Here is a 20,315-nt window from a genome sequence, read left to right on the forward strand (position 1 = left end):
TGGGATATCTCGGTAATACTTATGCGGAAGTAAAAGAAGTAAAGCTCAGGAAAATCGGCAAAGTTATCATACTATGAAAACCTCCAACTTTTTCTCGAAGGAGAACGGATGCGACACAGGCTATTAAGCAAAATGGAACTAAAAGAAAAATCTGGGAGATAAAAATATTACATGCCAGGCACTGAGGGTGCCAGGGTTAACAGAATTCTTAAGAGAGGAGATAACAGCAGACTAACGCCAGTCGAACTATCAAATGAAAAGTATGAGGATATTGAAAAGTAGACGTTTGATTTTGTATTAAAAGTCTACTTTTCGCCGTTACAACAGCTGACTCAGGACAATATTGAGCATTTATACTATAACCCGGGAACGACTGGTTCGGTCTATATAAACCAGCCGAATCAGATAACATATTCACAAAACTCGTTTAAGAGAGATTTGATATCATCAGGGTACCCATTTAGAGCAAGACATGATCTGGGATATATACCCAAAATGCCACTATATCCAAATCATACAGATCAATAAATCTGGCCTCATTCATGTTAAAACAGGGAAAAAATCTTAAATGACTACGTCAAGAATAAAAATATTACAAAAAATCCTTTGTACCCGCTGCAGTAAGGGATAGTTAGATGAAGATTCCCGACACAATCTAGTGTCCAATATCGAGAGGTGCTTACACCAAAAAGAGAATCTTACACATTGTTGCATTCTTAGAAAGAATAAGAAAACTAATGAAACATCATACAGGTGGGCAACTTAAATGCTATAGTACAAAATTACATTCGTGGAAATACAGGAGCTATCTATTTATGAATGTCGAAGGCGTACCCTCAAGTAGAAGTACATCAGAGACGCTATGAACCAAAGTTGTTGATATTATGCGCTTACCAAACCAAGAAAAAATTTCCTAGTTCCGTCTAAAGTGAGATAGATGTACCTTGTGCTAAACTACATAGAGAAATGGTGTTGAAGAGATAAACTTAAACTAATGGCTTTATAAATTAGCGAAAGATCACTAAATTGGATGAGTTGAGGTTATTTGGAGAGGAAATAGTTAAAACCAGTGAAGCTAAATATCTGGGGGCGCCCTTGGATTCTAAGCTCGTTTAGAATATTCATATTAATAATAAGGAGCATCGAAAAAAACACGTAATTAGAGTAATAAACCTTGGGATATGTCCCTTATTTTAAATGGTTACTAACTTCCACCCAAAGAATTCATAATAAATAGAAATAAAATTACATAACCTAACATGTGTATACGATTTACTGATTCCTTTAAAACGTATTTTTAAAGAAAATAAAATAGTCCAAAACACGTTTAAGCCTTTTGGGTTGCTTTTGTAAGATAGATAGGAGAGTTGATTATGTCCATAATCTTCGTGGAAATAAAAAAAGCACAAGTTTTTACATGTAGGTATGTGTACGGGATCTCCACCTTGCTCGGTCTGTCCATCCTTCTCATTCATGGCTCAATCTTCCACTATTCCTTCGGTTCTTTCTCTCCATTCCAATGCTCTGCCTCTTCCTCTTTTATTTCTTAGAGCACAATCTAACGCTAGTTTCGGCCATCGTTTATCATCCACTCTCATTACATGAGAATGTAAGTTGTTTTAACTCTACTGTCTCTACAGTGTTACGCTTGGTGTTTTTCTTCTTAATTCTCGGGATACGACACGCTATTTTTAGATAAATAATTTCTACTGCGCCAATTTGCTTTCTCTCTTTTTTTGGTAATTTGCCAATTTGTTGTATTAGGTGACTCTTTTAGATGTTCCTTCTTTTGCTACTGTTGTTCCTAAATATATGAATTCTTCGCATTTTTTATAATTCTAATAGAAAGTTGTGGATCACTTTTTTCATTCTTTATTAAGAGAAGTACTCAATTTTCGAATTCTTCAGTCAGTTGTCTATGTATATTCCCATTCCTGCGCATTTGCTTCTCCAATGTGTTAATGCCTTCAGAATATATATTTTAAATAGCGTTGAAAATAAAGAACATCCGTGTCTTTGCACCTATCTTTGTATCGTTTGAATTTGGATGTGGATAAAAGTGTGAAAACATATTTTCAGTACACAAATTACAAGTTATACACAATTATTATGGAACTGTGGATTAGTTCTAGTTCAAACCTGTGCCTTAAAACCAAAGGTAAGCTGATGATTGTAAACTGAAGCATGTTCAAAGTATCTCCCAATTATTCCCTTCCAAAAATTTTTATTGCTACGCCCATGGCTCACAAATCCACATGAAGCGTCATGCCTCGATTTCTTAATTACTGAAAGTGGCATCGCACTGTGTCCTTAGGGCCCTCATCTTCCAAAAACTGATTCAACGAATTCTTTGCCTTTTGTCAATTTAGGAATCACACATTTCCTAAACTCATCCACGATACATACTGCTGTGTTTTCTCTAGCCAAATATCGAGTTTCTAAAAAGGGAAAGTACCGTTGACTAGAAATGGTTCCCTTTGCATAATCCATAATTAGGGCTTATCTTTCATGAGCATCGAAATTCTCCTTTTTCACAGCAATCTGAGCCCTAACTAGCTCGAGACTAGTTCACTTTAGTCTCAGTTGACTCAGTATGGCTCAATTGACACAATCAAATTCCGAAATATACGTTTTTTTAAATTTATTGAGAATATTAACTTTACAAAATTACTTGTCGCATAAACATCGTAAAATTTTATTATTAAATACGTGAACATATTTTTTTTGTATTTCTACTGTGACATTGGTCAGATATTAATCGTTGTTTTTCTTAATAATAACTTTCCTAATTTTGTTCATTAAAATATTTTTTTGTTATTTATATAACGAATTTTGCACAGTATCTAATTAATTTGAAGTTATTAAATACATTAGCTGTAAATGAAACGTTATTTTTTTTATTTCATAACGCTTATTCATTTTATCATTTAAAATATTATTTCTTTCAGGTATAACTTATTTGGCATTATTCGTGTTTACCACGGGATATAATAACACCTCGCTCAACTCTTTTGTTACTGTGTAGTAATTATCTTGTATCTTTCCCGTTATCGTTCTCGTCTTATTTCCTTTCCGTTCTCTCATTTATTAGGTTTCCATATTCCTTTCAAAAATCCGGTGGTGCCCATAAAACGTCCTTCTCTTTCGTGTTGTCTTGTTAATCTCATGTAGTAATGTAATATCTCGCAAACCACAAATAGTATAGCTCTGTCGAATTACGACGAAGATACCTCTACCAGACTGAACCCCGGACCTTAGTATCATTATTTGTGTAACTGTGTTGCCAATTATCAGAAAATTTTACCATTTTCTCTCCTCAATTATCTCCTCCTTCACAGCCCAACCGTGGTAGTTGTTTATACGATGCACAAGTGAGTGGTGTTTATATGATACCCAATTAAGTGGCCCACCAACGTAGGGTTACAAAAGTAAGTGACTCCCACTCGTGGGGCCTGAAACCATTTATTTAATAGTTAGGAAACAACAGTGATAAGACTAGAGGTAACATATGGAATAGGACCGTGGTAAAAAAATTAGTGTATAGCCAGTCTATCCATCCTACAACGAGTAGAGCTCGTGAATATCAGAGGAGCCCCGAGAAACTCACCAAATCCAAACTGGTAAAAAACTGTAACGATCTCCATAAAAAAACTAGCACAAGATATAGAAAATATCTAAAAACGTTCAGTTAAAAAAAAATTATTAAGGATTGATAACGAGTTTTTTTTATAAAAAATAATCCAGTAAAATAAGGCAAAAAAGGGGGCAAACCTCGGAATGAAAAATAATAAGCTGAAAATTTGCATACGTCTTTATTTTGATGGTATAAAACTTACCTCAAAAGTCTCATATAATCACGTGTCCGCGACTTAAGATATTAAAGGTCAAAGGTCAGGAAAATGAGTTTTCTGCAAATATCTCGTTTCCCTTATACTTTATGACATTTAAGGTGGTAAGAAAAATTGTAGAATGGAAAATTCTCTTCAATTTTTGTCTCAAGTACTTTTATGTACCTTCAACCCTTCTTAAGATAGAGCGAAAAGAGTGGGGGACCGCTTACCTGTGTATACGGTAACGCGAAGTCAGCCAGTAGGATTCAATAAATAATAAGTTATATAGTTAATTATTCACTTAAAATACTATTATTATCATTAAATTTTTATTATTTATTATTTAATAAACTATATTTATAGATATTAATTATAAAATATATATTTTTTATATAATATTTATTTTATTTTTAACAAACATACAATATTAAATAAAATACTTTTCGTCCATATTACTACGAATATTATATCTCGAAATACAAATCGCTTGTACGGCGGTTGCAGTTTCTGCGAAGCTGTAGCAGATGCTTCTTTGTTATATATGACCTAACCCGTTTTTTTTAATATGACTTTCTACACGTATCACTACAAAACAAGCCAGAGATGATGCTGATGTTCTCATTGTAGAAACAGCTATTGCAGAGTCTGAACATGTAGGAAAAACTTCCGTCATTGTAGGAGAAGATATTGATTTGCTAGTTATCTTGATAGGACGAGCTCAATCACATCAACAAGAAATTTTTTTTAAAAAAATTGGTAAGGGTAATGCTGAGACAAAATTATATTCATCGAAAAGTTTTGATAAATACCCTCATTCTAAGAAACACATCTTATTTTTACACGCGTTTAGTGGATGTGATACGACTTCTGCGAGTTATAGGAAAGGTAAAATATCGTTTATTAAAATGTTCGAAAAAAATCACCATTTACATCAGTCACCTCAACTATTTCAACAAAAAAACTGCTCTGTACAAGAATTATTTGAAAATGGAGTACGTATTTTCTTAGCAGCGTATAATGCTCCAACATCAGAAGACGATATAGACTCTTTTCGATACACCCAGTTCATCAAATGAACAAGACTCAACAAACCAGTGCAGTTATCAAGTCTTCCACCTTCAAGTGCAGCAGCTCGTCAGCATATCATTCGTGTCTATTATCAGACCCAAATTTGGTTGGGAAATGATTTAGAACCCCAAGAATTCGGCTGGGTAATGCAAAATGAATTTCTGGAACCAATAACAACATTATTACCGCCAGCACCAGAAGAACTGCTGAATACAATATTTTGCAATTGCAAGAAAGGTTGTGGTTCTAATTGCGCATGCAGGAAATCAGGATTGCAATGTACTTTAATTTGTGGACAGTGTAATGGACAATCATGTCTAAACGCTTCATCAACTTCAGATGATTTCAATGAAGAAAGTGAATATGCACCTGATATTCTTGGAAGAGGAAGAAGAAGAAGAAGAAGAAGAAGAAGAAGAAGACGATGAAGAAGAAAATTAATACAAAAATATTAACCATACATAATAAAAGAATATATATTATATTTGTAACTTTAATAAATCGATTATTGGATTAATAAATAAATATATAATAAAAAAATAATAAATATGATTTTTTCAGTATTTAATTAAATATAAAAATGATTATTGTTGAATTCTGCACTTGATCTTAATTTATCGTATATACACCTGTTAAAAATATCATTAAAGTTCATTTGAAATATTTCATTTAATATTGTATGTTTGTTAAAAATAAAATAAATATTATATAAAAAATATATATTTTATAATTAATATCTATAAATATAGTTTATTAAATAATAAATAATAAAAATTTAATGATAATAATAGTATTTTAAGTGAATAATTAACTATATAACTTATTATTTATTGAATCCTACTGGCTGACTTCGCGGTACCGTATACACAGGTAAGCGGTCCCCCACTCTTTGCGCTCTATCTTAAGAAGGGTTGAAGGTACATAAAAGTACTTGAGACAAAAATTGAAGAGAATTTTCCGTTCTACAATTTTTCTTACAACCTTAAATGTCATAAAGTGTAAGGGAAACCAGATATTTGCAGAAAACTCATTTTCGTGACCTTTGACCTTAAATATCTTAAGTCGCGGACACGTGATTATATGAGACTTTTGAGGTAAGTTTTATACCATCAAAATAAAGACGTATGCAAATTTTCAGCTTATTATCTTTCATTCCGAGGTTGAATCCTTATTTTACCGGACTAAAAATCTGTACTTACTAAAATCCGAAGGCTTCGCTTGACTTAAGTCCCTATAAAAATCCGTCCGATGAGATTTCTTTAAACCAGTGCATAATCCGAAATCAGACAATTTCAAATGTCCTTTGGCGTCTAACAATAAATTATCCGGTTTGATATCTCTATGGATGAAACCGAGTTTATGAATCGAATCAATGGCTAGTGCTGTTTCTGTTATATAAAACTGCGTACTATCTTCAGAAAGGGTGTCTTTTTTCATGAGAAGGGTCATCATATCACCTCCCGGTAGAAATTCCATTATTAAATACAGATTAATGGGATCTTGGAAACTATAATACATTTTTACTACCCACTGATGATCGGCTTCTACTAAAATATCACGTTCTGCTCTCACATGTGCTACCTAAAACATTAAAAATAATTATTTTACTAAAATAACATTTTTACTATAAAAATTAATGGGAAAATCCCAGTAGGGATTTTTAATATAGTTCTTTAATATTTATTGTGTTATTTACTTAATTATTGTTTTTATTAAACATAATAATCGGTAATTAGATATTTGCATATACATATTTACAAATTTTGTTGCTGCGTTTCCATAAACAGACAAATAAAGTACTTATGACCTTAATATGTCGCTTACTATTCATATTGATGGAATTATACAGATATCCATAAACCGGTTGTAATTGTTGCACTCTTAAATAACATAAGTCGGAATTTTTGGGTGTGTTCTAATTCGTGAAAATTAATCACATTTGAAAACAGCTTAATTTCTCCAAGAATGTTTGTCTGATTTTTACGCAGTGACTATGTGTCAAATTTGTTTTTTTACGCAATGTTCTATTGTTGGTTTTTATTAAAAGTGAAAATCAATCACTTGTCTGAAATACAATATACAAATATTCAATAAAAAATAATAATAAAGGAAAGTTATGCAATCATACGGCGTTCGATGGATTTGATAAATATGCAGCCTTTGTTTGGAAATAAGCCAACAAATATCAGATATCGAAACATATGAAAGAAAATCCAACACTATACAGACACGTTTCAAAATATCAGTTTTGAGCAAAGCAGTACATTACGAACAAAAATATAGATGGGATTTGAGCTAGAAATTTGTATTTTGCTTTCCATAAAAATGCAACACAAAGATTATTGGAGACTGCAGAAAAGATCTTACGAAAAATATCAAACCAACCGCTAAAAGATAGAGTAAGTTATGAGGAAATAAGAGCGAGGATGTGGAATAGAGGAAATAAACATGTGGACAATTGAAAAATAGAATGGAATCACCATATAGAAAGAATGACAGAAAACAGAACAATAAAAATACTAAGAGACAGATGCCCAATCGGAAGAAGGGCAATAGAACGCCCAAAAAATGGTTCAACATCAGTTGAGGCTAAAAATGGAAGTAAATCAGGCAAAGCCTATCAATAAAGCAGGAAGAAGAAGTAAGTAACAAAACTAGTAAATACACTAAATAACTTACAACTTAGCGCATTGAATAAAATTTGCGGTCACTCATAACTTAGATATTATGTTCAGTTATGCATATTTTTAATACAGTAAAACCTCCCTTAACCGAAACCTTTTTAACCGAAACATCGTTTAACCGAAACGGCTGACAGTTTCAATAATTTCGTCAATAAAAAGTAAATGTTTGTCGCAAAACGTAAACAATTCCGATAATTTCACTCACCAATTGATGTCTCTGTGTGTTGGGAAATCACAAAAACCAAGAGCTCTAAAAGATATTTCCGAAAAGGCATTTTAAGGTATAGAAGCCAAAAAAGTTCATGGATGTCGACCACTTTATTTTTAGCATGGTTTGAAAATGAATTCGTCTCAAGTGTAAAATCCTTTTTAAAATCAAAAAACCTTCTCATCAAAGCATTGTTGCTTGTTGACAATGCGCCCTCACCCTCAAAATCTACAAAATGGTGACAATTGTCAGATTTTTGCCACCGAATATCACAAGCTTAATCCAGCCGTTAGACCAGGGAGTCATAGAGACATTCAAGAGACATTATAGAGAAGCATTCTTAAGACATCTGTTATTACAGGAGACGAATTAATCCAAAAGTGTTTCCGAAATTCTCAAATCTTTAACAATAAAACATTTTTATTGGTGAGCTGAGTCGTGGGCCAAGATCAAATCTTCAACTTTGGAAAAATGCTGGAACAAACTTTTTGATAAGATTTTGATTAACGATCCTGAAGAAGAAAATGGTAAGAAAACGACAGAAGAAATTAAACCTTTCATTAAAAATTTGCCGGGACATGGCGAAATTAACTAAGAAAAGATACGTGACTGGTTAGCAGCTGATGACTCAGAACGTGAATTCATCGACCATCGACCAGGACATCATTGATATGGTTCTTTATCAAGACAACCTGAGCATATCAGATGACGACCCAAGAGGCAACAGGCAGCACAAGACCGTCGACGAGATTTTCAATGCTTTAGAGGAAAGAATTTTATACAGTAGGCCTAATTAATTAGGGACACGACTAGATTCTTAATTTTTGTTGTCATTACATAAAGTTTTGTCCTTTTCAGATTACTTTACGTTTTGTCGAACAATCGAATGAGGCAAACTCATGACGTTCTGCAAATTAACGATGGAGGGAGAGAGAAACATCGTTGTCAAACGAAAACGCAAAAAAAATAGCAGATTTCTTTAAAAAAGCATGTTAAACTTGTTCATTTTCCTTAATTTTATTACTTTATTTTGGATTTACTTATTAGAAAACATTACGAAATCAACTCATAGTATTTTTTAATACCAATACTTTGATCAAGAATATTATAAAAAACAATGTTATTTTTAACCGAAATTCTTGTTATCCGAAACGGCCTCCCCCCCCCCAATTATTTCGGTTAACGGAGGTTTTAGTGTATTCTAATAACTAAAACGTGTGCATCTGTAACACCAAATATTAAATTCCAGTCTTAGTTGACGTTGAGCAAAAGGGCAAGAAATAGTTGATCAGAATATTATAAAAAGACCAAGATAAACAAAAATTGAGGTAAAAACAAACGAAAGAAAAACGAAATATATGAAGATGCAAAACCTCACAAAAAAAAAACAGGACGATCATCTAAGGGGCAAAAACGAAGGGAGAATAGATATTCTCGAAACAGTTAAAAATTTTATCTGTTTGGATGTTAGAATTGGTGATAAATGTCGGGAAACTGATAAAATTAAAAGTAGTAATCGCAAAAGAGGAAAGAAGATATAAAGCCTAAGAATGCTGAATGAATTATAGGAAAATATGCATAATAAAAAACAAGAATAAGGCCACGTAAAATTTTGTAACACATGCAATTATTTATAATAGCTAAACACGGAAGTTATGAAAATCAGAGGAAAATAGGTTGGAGAGGTAAGGGAGAAAAATATTAAGAGGAATCTACAGTTCTACAGAAAAAGGCCGAAGAAAGATTAGAGAGAAAAACAAATAAAGAACTATTTTATGAGTGTCTAAGTGCTACAAATTTCATAAGAGCAAAAGACTAGTGGTGGGACTATTCGCTCCGTGCGTGACTGATGCGACATCTACCGCCTTCATCTGACAGTTTTGGACCTCCCAATTTGAGGTTAAATATATGTTAAATAGATTTGACAAGTATTTGACAAATAGTTTTTTAATTATAGAAATTGACAAATAGTTTTTTACTTATAGTTTTTCAGTTTATGTACAAAATAAGTTCAGTATTAAAAACTGGGTTTCTAAAAATTCATCAACTTTATCTTTTCAACCCCAAACGGAAAAGAAAGGGAAAAATCTAGTACTGCCAAACCAAGTTTTTGCAGGTGGAAGAGCATGTAATTAAAAACAATAATAGTAAAAACTAACTGCAGCCTGCCAGTCATCTGGCAGGCTGCAGTTAGCTTGAAGCCTTATGAAATATCATTTAAGGTAAATTATTTAAATTTTTCCTATTTCAATTGCATAAAAATGAAATTATGTGATATTTACTTTTTCATAGATAGTAATCTTTGGAAACCTATAAAAGCTACACTCACTATTTTTGCTGTTATTAGCACAAATAAATACGCAACATGTATTTGCACCCAATTTTGATAAAATTTATGCGTAAAAAGATCGCAAAGGTCCAATTTTGTCATATTTCGCCGCTACGCACGCTGGCATCGTTTCAAGGTCCCCTACCATGGTCACGCACGGAGCGAATACGAGTATATAGAGGATTGCCGGGAATAGAAAGTTCAAAATAGCCGTAATTAAATTAAAAGAAGTAGAGGCCAACAGTGATAAATGAAGAACAATAGTATACCGACACCCTGAAAGTAAAAAATAAATAAAATAAAATTGTATTGTATATAATACAAAAATATTGAATGGAAAGTGTATGGAACAAATGAACAATATAGGACTCCATGACTCGTTAAACAAAAATAAAAAAATATATAATGTCTAAATTCTCCCCCGCATATCTTCATCTTCTTCTTTATGTGTAGACATGATTGTTTTTCAATTTGCCTCCAGTAAGTTCCATCGTTTTGTGACCTTCCCACTGATCGTCTTCCTATTGGGGAACCGTCTCTTGCAGTCTTTACTACTATTTGTTGTCATTCGGTTTATATGAGCGCTATTTTCTACTCTTCTATTTCTTACCCAGTCGTCGATGTTCTCCAACTTGCATCTCCGTCGTATATTTTTTGTACTTCTAGCTCAGCGCCTCATAGTGTCTTACATACGATTGTTCTACGGGTGTTTAACTCTGCTGTTTCTAGCATTATTTTTGTTCTCTCTGTGCCAGCATGGTCTGATGACTATTTTGTAAATTCTGTCTTTCATTTCTTTCACGATATTTTTATTTCTCCATATTGTTTCATTCAGGTAACCTACGGTTGTGTTTGCTCTATTCATCTGGATTCCAAGTGAAAAACACATCATCTACATTTCCACCATACTGTGGGTTGTCCAGACGAGATTGTCAATAAGGTATACTTGTCCAACGGTAAGCATGGAAGATAGTCTCATGCGCATCAAAACAGAGACGAAATACTCAAAACTTCATCCACGAGCCAAGAAACGCAAAAAGCATGAGCTGGTTAATAAACAAAAAATTGCATCTGCTCTAGAGAACAAAATAATCGTATACAAGACAATACTGACCCCAATCTGGACGTATAGAATCGAATTACGAGGATGTAAATCATGCACCACTAAAATAATACCAACATCCGATAAAAAATGATTAAAATGATAACTGGTGCCGCATACATGGTGTGCCCCATACATGGTGTGCCTCAAACCAAACTTGAGGCATAATGATGTTCACATACTATGTGTAGCGGAAGTCACAAGATCGAATTCAAACAATGACCGAAATCGTCCTAGAGATCATGCTACCAACTATCCGCTAAGAGAATTAATCAACTACCAAGTAGAAAGAAGAGTAAAAATAAAAAGACCATAGGCAGAAGACCTAAGAAATTTAAATTGAACCATTGATGGATGGTACCTGCAACAAGGACCTGCTATAAGGAATGGGACCACTCACAGGAAATAAGATGTATAGAAAAGGCGAGAACTGTCTTCAATCGCCTCAGGAAGATTTTATGTAATATGCACCTGAACATTAATATAAGAACACGAGTCTTGAGATGATATGTATTATCTACCCTTTTATATGGAGTCGAAGCCTGGACCTTGACGGAGGCAACATCCAAACGATTAGAAGCCTTCGAAATTGGGTGCTACCGCCGCATGCTCAGAATTTCCTATATCCATCATGTTACAAACAACACCGTGATCCAACGTATGAATAAAGATCTGGAAATTATGCGTTTCGTGAAAATCAGAAAGATGACATACTTAGGGCATGTGATGCACAATGAGAAGTATCAACTAATTTTACAAGTCAAGATAGAAGGCAAAATATCTTAAGGGTGCAGAAGGACATCGTGGTTAAAGAATATCAGACAGTGGGCAGGAATGACTACCATACATCTATTTACAGCAGCTGTCAACAAAGTTGTATGGACCAACGTGATTGCCAACATCCACAGATGATAGGCACCAAAAGAAAAGAAGACCTGCTACAAGCCCTTTTCTTACAACATATTGATTAATTATTATGCGTATTAATTGAAAACAATGTAAATTGAAATAAATAAATGAAACTAATTAGAGGAAATTAGTTTTAGAGCTTTAAGCTTTTATATGTATATATTCTTCCTTATTCGTGGTTATGTTCCACATTCGTCTTTCATCTTATATATTTTAATGTTTTGTTTTTTCATTTTTTAAATTTTCTTCACAGGGGATTTAGATTTATCCGTTATTCTTGAATGTTAACAATTCTCTCCAATAGCTTTTGACTGCTTTATTATTTAGATCTACTGGTTTTCTTAAAAACTAATTATTTTGGGTGCTACTTATTTATAAACCATTAAGTACTTTATTTTTAGAATACGATTAATTTCTTTTCACTTTATGGGAAGTAATGTTGATAAGATGTTTCAATCAAATTTCAAAAGGTGGTTATTTACTTAGGAACGTAAATCCCTACAATTGAATTAATTATTACTGTCGATATAAAACTGAATCATGAACATGAAGCTTAGTCACAAAAGTAGATGTAATAAGAAATATCATGTGATTCTATATATTATAAATCTGTTATCAGTTTATTTGGGATAGTAGATAAGCAACTGATTTTTATATAAAATATTGAATTATTCCGACAAAACAATAATTTTATAGAGTATTTGCGCATTTCCGCCCAAGTTGTGTAATAATGAAAACGATTAAATACCGTATTATTGCCAATTGTTGATAAGATATGTTATATTCCTCGATTAGAAATATACACACCACTGTTAGTTTATTACGACATAAAAGCACTTAAAGTAAAACAAAATATTTTTTATATTTTTGACACTGTAAAGATAGTTAAAGCAAACAGACAATATTGAATGTGCAAAAGTATATTTATTTCTTTGTTTAGCTTACGATGATTTCCTAATCAATCTTACGTGTCTAAATAAATGATATACAACTATTTTTTTGCCAGAAGTTTTCAGTGAAATTCGAAAAAGAAGAAGAGACGATCATTCTTCACCACGACAATGCAAGCTCACACATATCAGCACACACAACGGGGTTTTTTTACTGGCCAAAACATCGAATTAATGGGTCATTCGGCGTACAGTAGTGATTTGGCACCCAATGACTTCTTTTTATTTGCGTAGTCGACGCCCGAAGAAGCGGTATATATATATATATATATATATATATATATATATATATATATATATATTAAATATATATATATATATATATTAAATATATATATATATATATATATATTAAATATATATATATATATATATATATATATATATATATATATATATATATATTAAATATATATATATATAAGGTTCTTAAACTCCTAAGTGGAGCATAGAGCTTCAGTGAAAACGCGCCATCGGGTTCTATTTTGCGCTAAGGCCTTCACCTCATTCCAAGACTTTCCTTGGCCTCTTATCTCGTCCATGATGGATCTTCTCCAAGTTTGTACTGGGCGACCTCTTTTTCTTTTCCCTTGGGGATTCCACTCTAGGGCAGTCTTTGCGATACTGCAACTATTTTTTTGGAGTGTGTGACCGATCCAACCCCACTTTCTGGACTTAATTTCATTTTGTACCCTCTTTTGTTCGGTCAGGTGTAGCAGATCGTCGTTTCTGATGGTGTTAGGCCAGAATATACGAACAATTCTTCGTAGATATTTGTTAACAAAGACCTGCAGTTTGTCTGTGAGGGTGTTTGTCACTTTCCAGGTTTCACATCCGTAGAATAGAAAAGACATGACATTTGATCGGAATATTCGGATCTTTGTCCTTGTAGTATACTTGCCAGATCTCCAAATAGGGTTGAGCGTGCTGAAAGCTTGTTGAGCTTTTCGTATCCTCATACGAATATCGTCTTCTGTACCTCCGTTTTCTGTTATGCCACTTCCAAGATACGTAAAGTTTTCCACATTTTCAATCTGCATATTGTCGATAGTAAATAGCGTGTTGTTCTTTGCATTTATTCTCATGGACTTGGTTTTACTAATATTGATTTTCAAACCTATTTTATTGGCTTCAGTGGAAAGTGTTTCCAATTGGTAAGCCAGATCTTGGAACCTTTGACCTAATAGACAGATATCGTCCGCGTATTCTAGATCGCTTAGGCGTGTGGTTAACGTCCATTGTATCCCTCTTGTGTCGGAGTCTAGTTTGGAGAGAACATAGTCTATAGCTATGTTAAAAAGAAACGGAGAAAGCACGCATCCCTGTCTAACTCCAGTAAGTACGTTGAATTCGTCACTGTTGATCCCATTGTGTGTCACGCTGCATTTCGCATCAGTATATAGTGACTTTATAATAGAAATTATTTTTTGCGGGATGTTTCTTAGCTCTAAAATTTTCCATAGAGCAGCGTGAGACAAGCTATCAAAGGCACGTTCCTAAGAAGCGGTAGAAGAGTTCAAAACCCACGTTTTGGAGTTACCTCAATCTGAGTGGAAAAGTGCTTTGAAAATTGGTTCAAATGCATGCAAAAGTGTATTGATTTTCATGAAGAATATTTCGAAAAGGAATAAAGCCATGTCCGACCATAAATACTTGTTTTTCATTGTTAGGCTAGAAATATAAATAACAACCTATCGTATTTCTAATTAAAACTGGTTTTTATGATCTTTCACCAAAAATTTTCACTTAAAAAAAAAGAAAATCATTTTCAGTAAGTATTTAAACTAAATGTTTAGTGCGGTGTAATACAGTATGAGGTTCATTTTAATTATATTTAGATTGCTTTTAACTGTAAACCGGATTTCATATTAACTTTTCTTAACTCTTGATTTAATGAAAAAACTGTTTTTTCTATACTTATAAATATACCAGAAACATTGGAAAATATAATATATGATATTTATAGCCGTCCAATTATAAATAATACAGCCATATTTTTTAATGTCTAATGTATTCGGATTTGTGTATCGAAAATATTTTGCAGTAGTCAATTAACTTCATGTTAATAACATTTCGAGATTGTGTTATGTACGTTTTCGGTAAAACCCTTTCAGAGATAACTAAATGTTATCTTAATGGTATATTTTTATTTAATATCTATTCTAATAATTACATCAAACACATTTTATTTTATATAATAATAAAATTAAATCTTATTGATGTGCCTCTCCTCTATCATCCCGGATATTATTTCTGCTTTTGACAGAAATGTCCTGATTGTAGCCTGAAGTAGCGGACTATGCATTGTGCTCTAAAATTTTGTGCTCGGCAGTCATGATATGGTGATTATTCGATAGACCGAAGAGTTTTCATCTCATAAAAAGCAACAGGAATGGGGCAAAGATATGAGTTAAGTTAATATTAGAATTTTACAGCTCTCTTATTATAAAAAGAAGCGTTGTCATCAGAAGTCAAAAAGAAGATACAAATAATAGTGGAGTAATATGAAGCGGAGAATTCGCCTACAACTCACACACAATACATAGGCAACACACAATACATGATCGTATAATCCATGTTACACAACCTACGTTACACAACCACTACTACGATACACACTACACAAACATATAACACAAAAAAACACGCAAAACAGTCAGAATTTGAGATTCTGAGGGTAAAAACACCACCCTCTGAAATTTCTTCAACTATAAGTATGCTGTTGCCTACAATATCGAGGCCAAGTATGTCAATTTTCAAAGACATAACCTATCAACAACTCATTGGTTATAACCCATAATGTATAATAAATAGGCCCAGCAGTCAGCTATGCTTGATATATAATCGGACTTCATAAAGACCTATCGCAATGATTTTAATAACAAAAAACAAAATTGAAATTTTTTAGTGTTCAGTATAATGTATAATAGTTTATTTATTAAAAAAACTTAACGCCTTCACCTACTATCAACACATAACCTAATATTTATAAAACAATATACATTTCAAAAATAAATCAAAAATAAATAAAAGTGATAATGTCTTGCTTTTTGAACCATAGACATATAATACAAGATAGACTGATCGTTGCAATGCCAGCCCGTTCCCCCAGTGAAAACTAAGGCAAAGAAGTCCCTGCATCTCTTTCTAATTTACCATGTTTATCCACCACGTGACCTAAATAACCAATGAGAAGATAACGTGGTCGATAAATCCGGCCCATTAGAGAGAGATTCAGGGATTGCTTTGCGCCAGTTTTCTCAGTCGCACTAGAGGAACGCCATTGTATTACAGCAGTCAGTCTATCTTGTATTATATGTCAGGGAATCATGTTTGTGACACTTTATACACCGGTGGCTGAGTCTATATATTATACGTCATTGGTTATACCATCATATTTCCTAGAATTTTTTAAAATAATCTTTTTTAAGAACGATTTCCGGAATGAAAATCGAAACTTCAATCTTTATTTAGTCAAAAATGTAATTTTAATTACAATCAATTGTGGCTTAATCCCATATAAGCAAACTATTTAAATAAAACATGCCACAAGAAAGCAGTTTCAGAAGCTTTTTTAATAAAATATATGTATATTGGGAATGATAAGTATTAAAAAAACAGCCTGTATCAATAATAAAACCAATAGCAAAGCCTCTCTAATATATATTATAATATTTAATTAATTGTAAACAAATGTTCCACGACATTAGCATATATATATATATATATATATATATATATATATACATGTACTATAGATTGGCATTACATCTTGAAGTGCACAGACCGAAACCATATTGTTTTTTCATTCTTAATGAATTGCATGTTTCTCTATTTCCAAGGCAGATGGAAATCTCCTGCTTATATTTGAACGAAGGATCCTGAGAAGAATATTCGGTGGCATCTGTGAAAATGGTGTTTGGAGAAGGAGGTACAACTACGAGATATATCACAGATATAAACATATATTTGGTGGTAAAGACGTAGTATCCTTTATAAAAATAGGAAGACTAAGAAGGGCAGGACATCTGGCAAGATCACAGCAGAACAACCCTCCTAAAAGAATCCTTATGTCGCAACCTGTGGGAAGTAGAAGTAGGGGTAGGCCAAAACTCAGATGAAGGGATGGTGTAGATGAGGATGGTAGACAAATAGGCGCAGCAAACTGGCAACAGTTGGCAATGGATAGAACTGACTGGCGTAATAGACTTGGGAACGTCGAGGCTCTTTTATAGGGCTGTAGCACCAATGATGATGATGATGTTTCTCTATTACATTAGTTTTCAATAACAATAGTGTCAGATGTAGTCTAAGTAATGAATAATGAAGTGTTCATCGATATTGTCCCTAAGCCGAAACGTTTGAACAAAAATAATAGTGTTTTATTAATCACAAACGGATCAACGAAGGTAATTCAGACAATATTATGTAAAAATCACGATCGGTTCAAACTAAAACAAAAATTGAATCACTTACCTGTTCTTTTTCTAACATGTCTGCTTTCCTGAGAATTTTCATGGCATAAACGTGGCCAGTATCTTTCTTCTGTACTAATCTAACTTCTCCGAAAGCCCCTCTACCTATCACTTTGAGGGGTTCGAAGTCTTCAACACCTAGTCGAGATCGTTTTAACCTAAGAAATTCGGTTTCTTTTTGGGCATGTTGTAGCCTCTTTTCATGTTTCTGCTCCTCAGAGAGACTTTCGTCTTTTAAGGATTCTTCTAATTTTGCTAACCTAAAAAAGAAAACAAATAATGAGATGGATAACATTGGGCAAATAATTGAAAATTATTGAAATTTTAGTATGTTGATGAAATCTTTATGCGATGATATATCGTGAGATATATATTTTATTAACAATTATGCACAAGTTAAAACATGTTTAAATTCAATAAAAAATCAACATTTCAATATTAACTACTTATATGATACCGAAATTGGAATAGAATACCGAAATGCTTCTTAATCTTTAGGACAATACCAATAAATCTCATTCACTCCTAAAGAAACCTCGTAGAACAATACATAATCAGTGAGTCCAGGAATAGTTCAGGCAAGACTACTTGTCTTACTCTTGTCTTACTTACTCTTGTCTATCACGACAAAATTTAAGTACAGAATATTATCATTATCACGGAATTACGGAAAAATTAATATTCGTAATTTACTCCAGTCAATCTATCAACGTATCAAAGTATTTATAGATGAATGATAAACAGATTACAGGAAGATTTATAAAACAAATAACATATTATATAGGACAAAAATTATATTGAGACATAAACTACATCAAAAGCTCTAAATGTAAGATATCACAACACATGAAAAATATGGAAAGTTGTAAAAACATTTTAAAACTAAAAATAAAAAAGATCCACAAAGTATGATTTTCAAATTATCTATAAGATTGTACAATAAATAGTTTATATCGAATACTAATGGGAACATTTAAAACTAGCACCCGAGTGCAAAATATCATTCTAACTAAAAACGAAAGATTTTATTAAAAATACCAGTTATGTTTATCACACTAACTTCTAAGAAATTAAAGAAATATTGGCATAAGTATGCACTGATCTCGAACAAACGCCCCAAAACACCCATAGTACAAGGTCTACAGCCTACACTAAAAAGTTTTGCACAAACAATAAAAAAAAACATTTTTGGGGAAAATCAGCTTTATTGTTTTTTAAAATGTTCGCCTTAAAATAAACGTTTTCTTTACTGGTGTTTGAAATTCTAGCCCTCAATGTTGAGATCACTAGGCAATGATCTGAGTCTATGTTTGCGTCTCTATATCCACCAGGAGAGGTCCAGGTTACCTTGTGTATGTTCTTGTGTTCAAAATAGGTGCTAGCGACTGTCATATTTAGAGCTGCTGCTAAGCAGCCAATCGTCGAAGCATTTATGCCAGTCTAAAATAGGTATCTCACAAATGAGAATTGTTTTTGATTCTGGGATATCACAGAAATCACACGGTGTCAGGACTGTATGCCACTCTGTCTCCTGCCATTACCCATGATGTAGCATCCTGAATAATTATTTTAAACTATTTGTCCTTTTGTCCGGTGTTTGATATTATGACATTCCTAAATATGCTGGATAGACTACTTTTTTATGAAATGCCTCTGAAGATGTTCTGAGTGCGAAAGGACTCAGGCAAGATTTAATCAAAGAACTGGCTCGATATCTGCCTTTTATTTGTAAAATCCCATATAATACTAAATGGTGGCAAGATAGAGATATATGTCACAGCACGACAGCTCAGAACTGCTTCAAGAAAATTTTGACAGATCGTAACTTCTATTAGCACGAGTTTTCTTACACTTCTCATTGACCTAATATAATAACTCATTATGCTTATGTAGTATGCTAAAACAAGCCATTTTTGCGGAAATGCCACCGACAACTATGAATAAACACCGAGAACTGAACAGAAACTTATTTTTTTTTCAGGAGAATGTAGCAACCTAATTTTAAAATTAAGCGTTATAATTACTGTCTTCAGATCTAGAGTAGGTAAGTTAAATACATTCTTTATCGCAAAATAATTAAAAATCATATTATTTGAATTTTTATTATTGCATTTTTAACACTTACTAAATTACTGTACTTGTTCTGTTAGAAACATCTTAAAATAAACTTCAGGGAAGGACAAATCGATCCTACGATTCTCATTAAAAAGTAAATGCAGGGAACTGAGCAATACAGGAAACGAAAATAAGTGTGATTCTTACGAAACGTATATCTAGGGGTAACCAATGTAAATGGCACGTCAATTCTCATATTCAAATTGTAATTATGCAGAAACTGGCTAGGTATTCTGACCTGACATGAGATACTTAAAGGATCTCAAAAGCTACAGGAAAATTGAAAAAATGAAACTAAAATGGAGTTACAGAAAATGTGGAAAGGGTAAAACATAAACAAATAAAATATTAAAAGAAAAAACCTTCAATAGGGAGGCTGGACAAAGACAGAAGGAAGAATGAGTCAAAAATACTAAAAATATCGCCATATTGAAATTTTTTTATTGTAACATTCTCTTGAGATCCAAACATCTATTTAAATTATATTTTATTATTGTTTGTTATTTTCTGAAAGCGGTATTGTTAAATTCCGTTTCAAGTTGTAAATTACACATTTTTATAGATTTTATTTATTTGTTTATGTTATACATAATATAAAAACACTTATTATTTTTCGATTTACTACATTATCGATCAGCGAACCAC

General features: G+C 32.7%; 1 protein-coding gene across 11 annotated transcripts in view; it reads right to left on the reverse strand.

The window, feature by feature from the left end:
• The window catches only part of trc (Serine/threonine-protein kinase tricornered), a 427,668-nt gene that overhangs the window by 13,893 nt on the left and 393,460 nt on the right, over window positions 1-20,315 (reverse strand). For all 11 annotated transcript variants that reach the window (XM_072540414.1, XM_072540410.1, XM_072540411.1 and 8 more), the window contains 2 exons: window positions 17,557-17,815; window positions 6,098-6,479 (listed from right to left, as the gene is read on the reverse strand). In XM_072540414.1, coding sequence (XP_072396515.1) covers window positions 6,098-6,479; window positions 17,557-17,815 — 641 coding nt within the window. The remainder of the gene's footprint in view (window positions 1-6,097; window positions 6,480-17,556; window positions 17,816-20,315) is intronic.

The sequence above is a fragment of the Diabrotica undecimpunctata genome, chromosome 8 (assembly GCF_040954645.1).
Source record: "Diabrotica undecimpunctata isolate CICGRU chromosome 8, icDiaUnde3, whole genome shotgun sequence".
Lineage (NCBI taxonomy): Eukaryota > Metazoa > Arthropoda > Insecta > Coleoptera > Chrysomelidae > Diabrotica > Diabrotica undecimpunctata.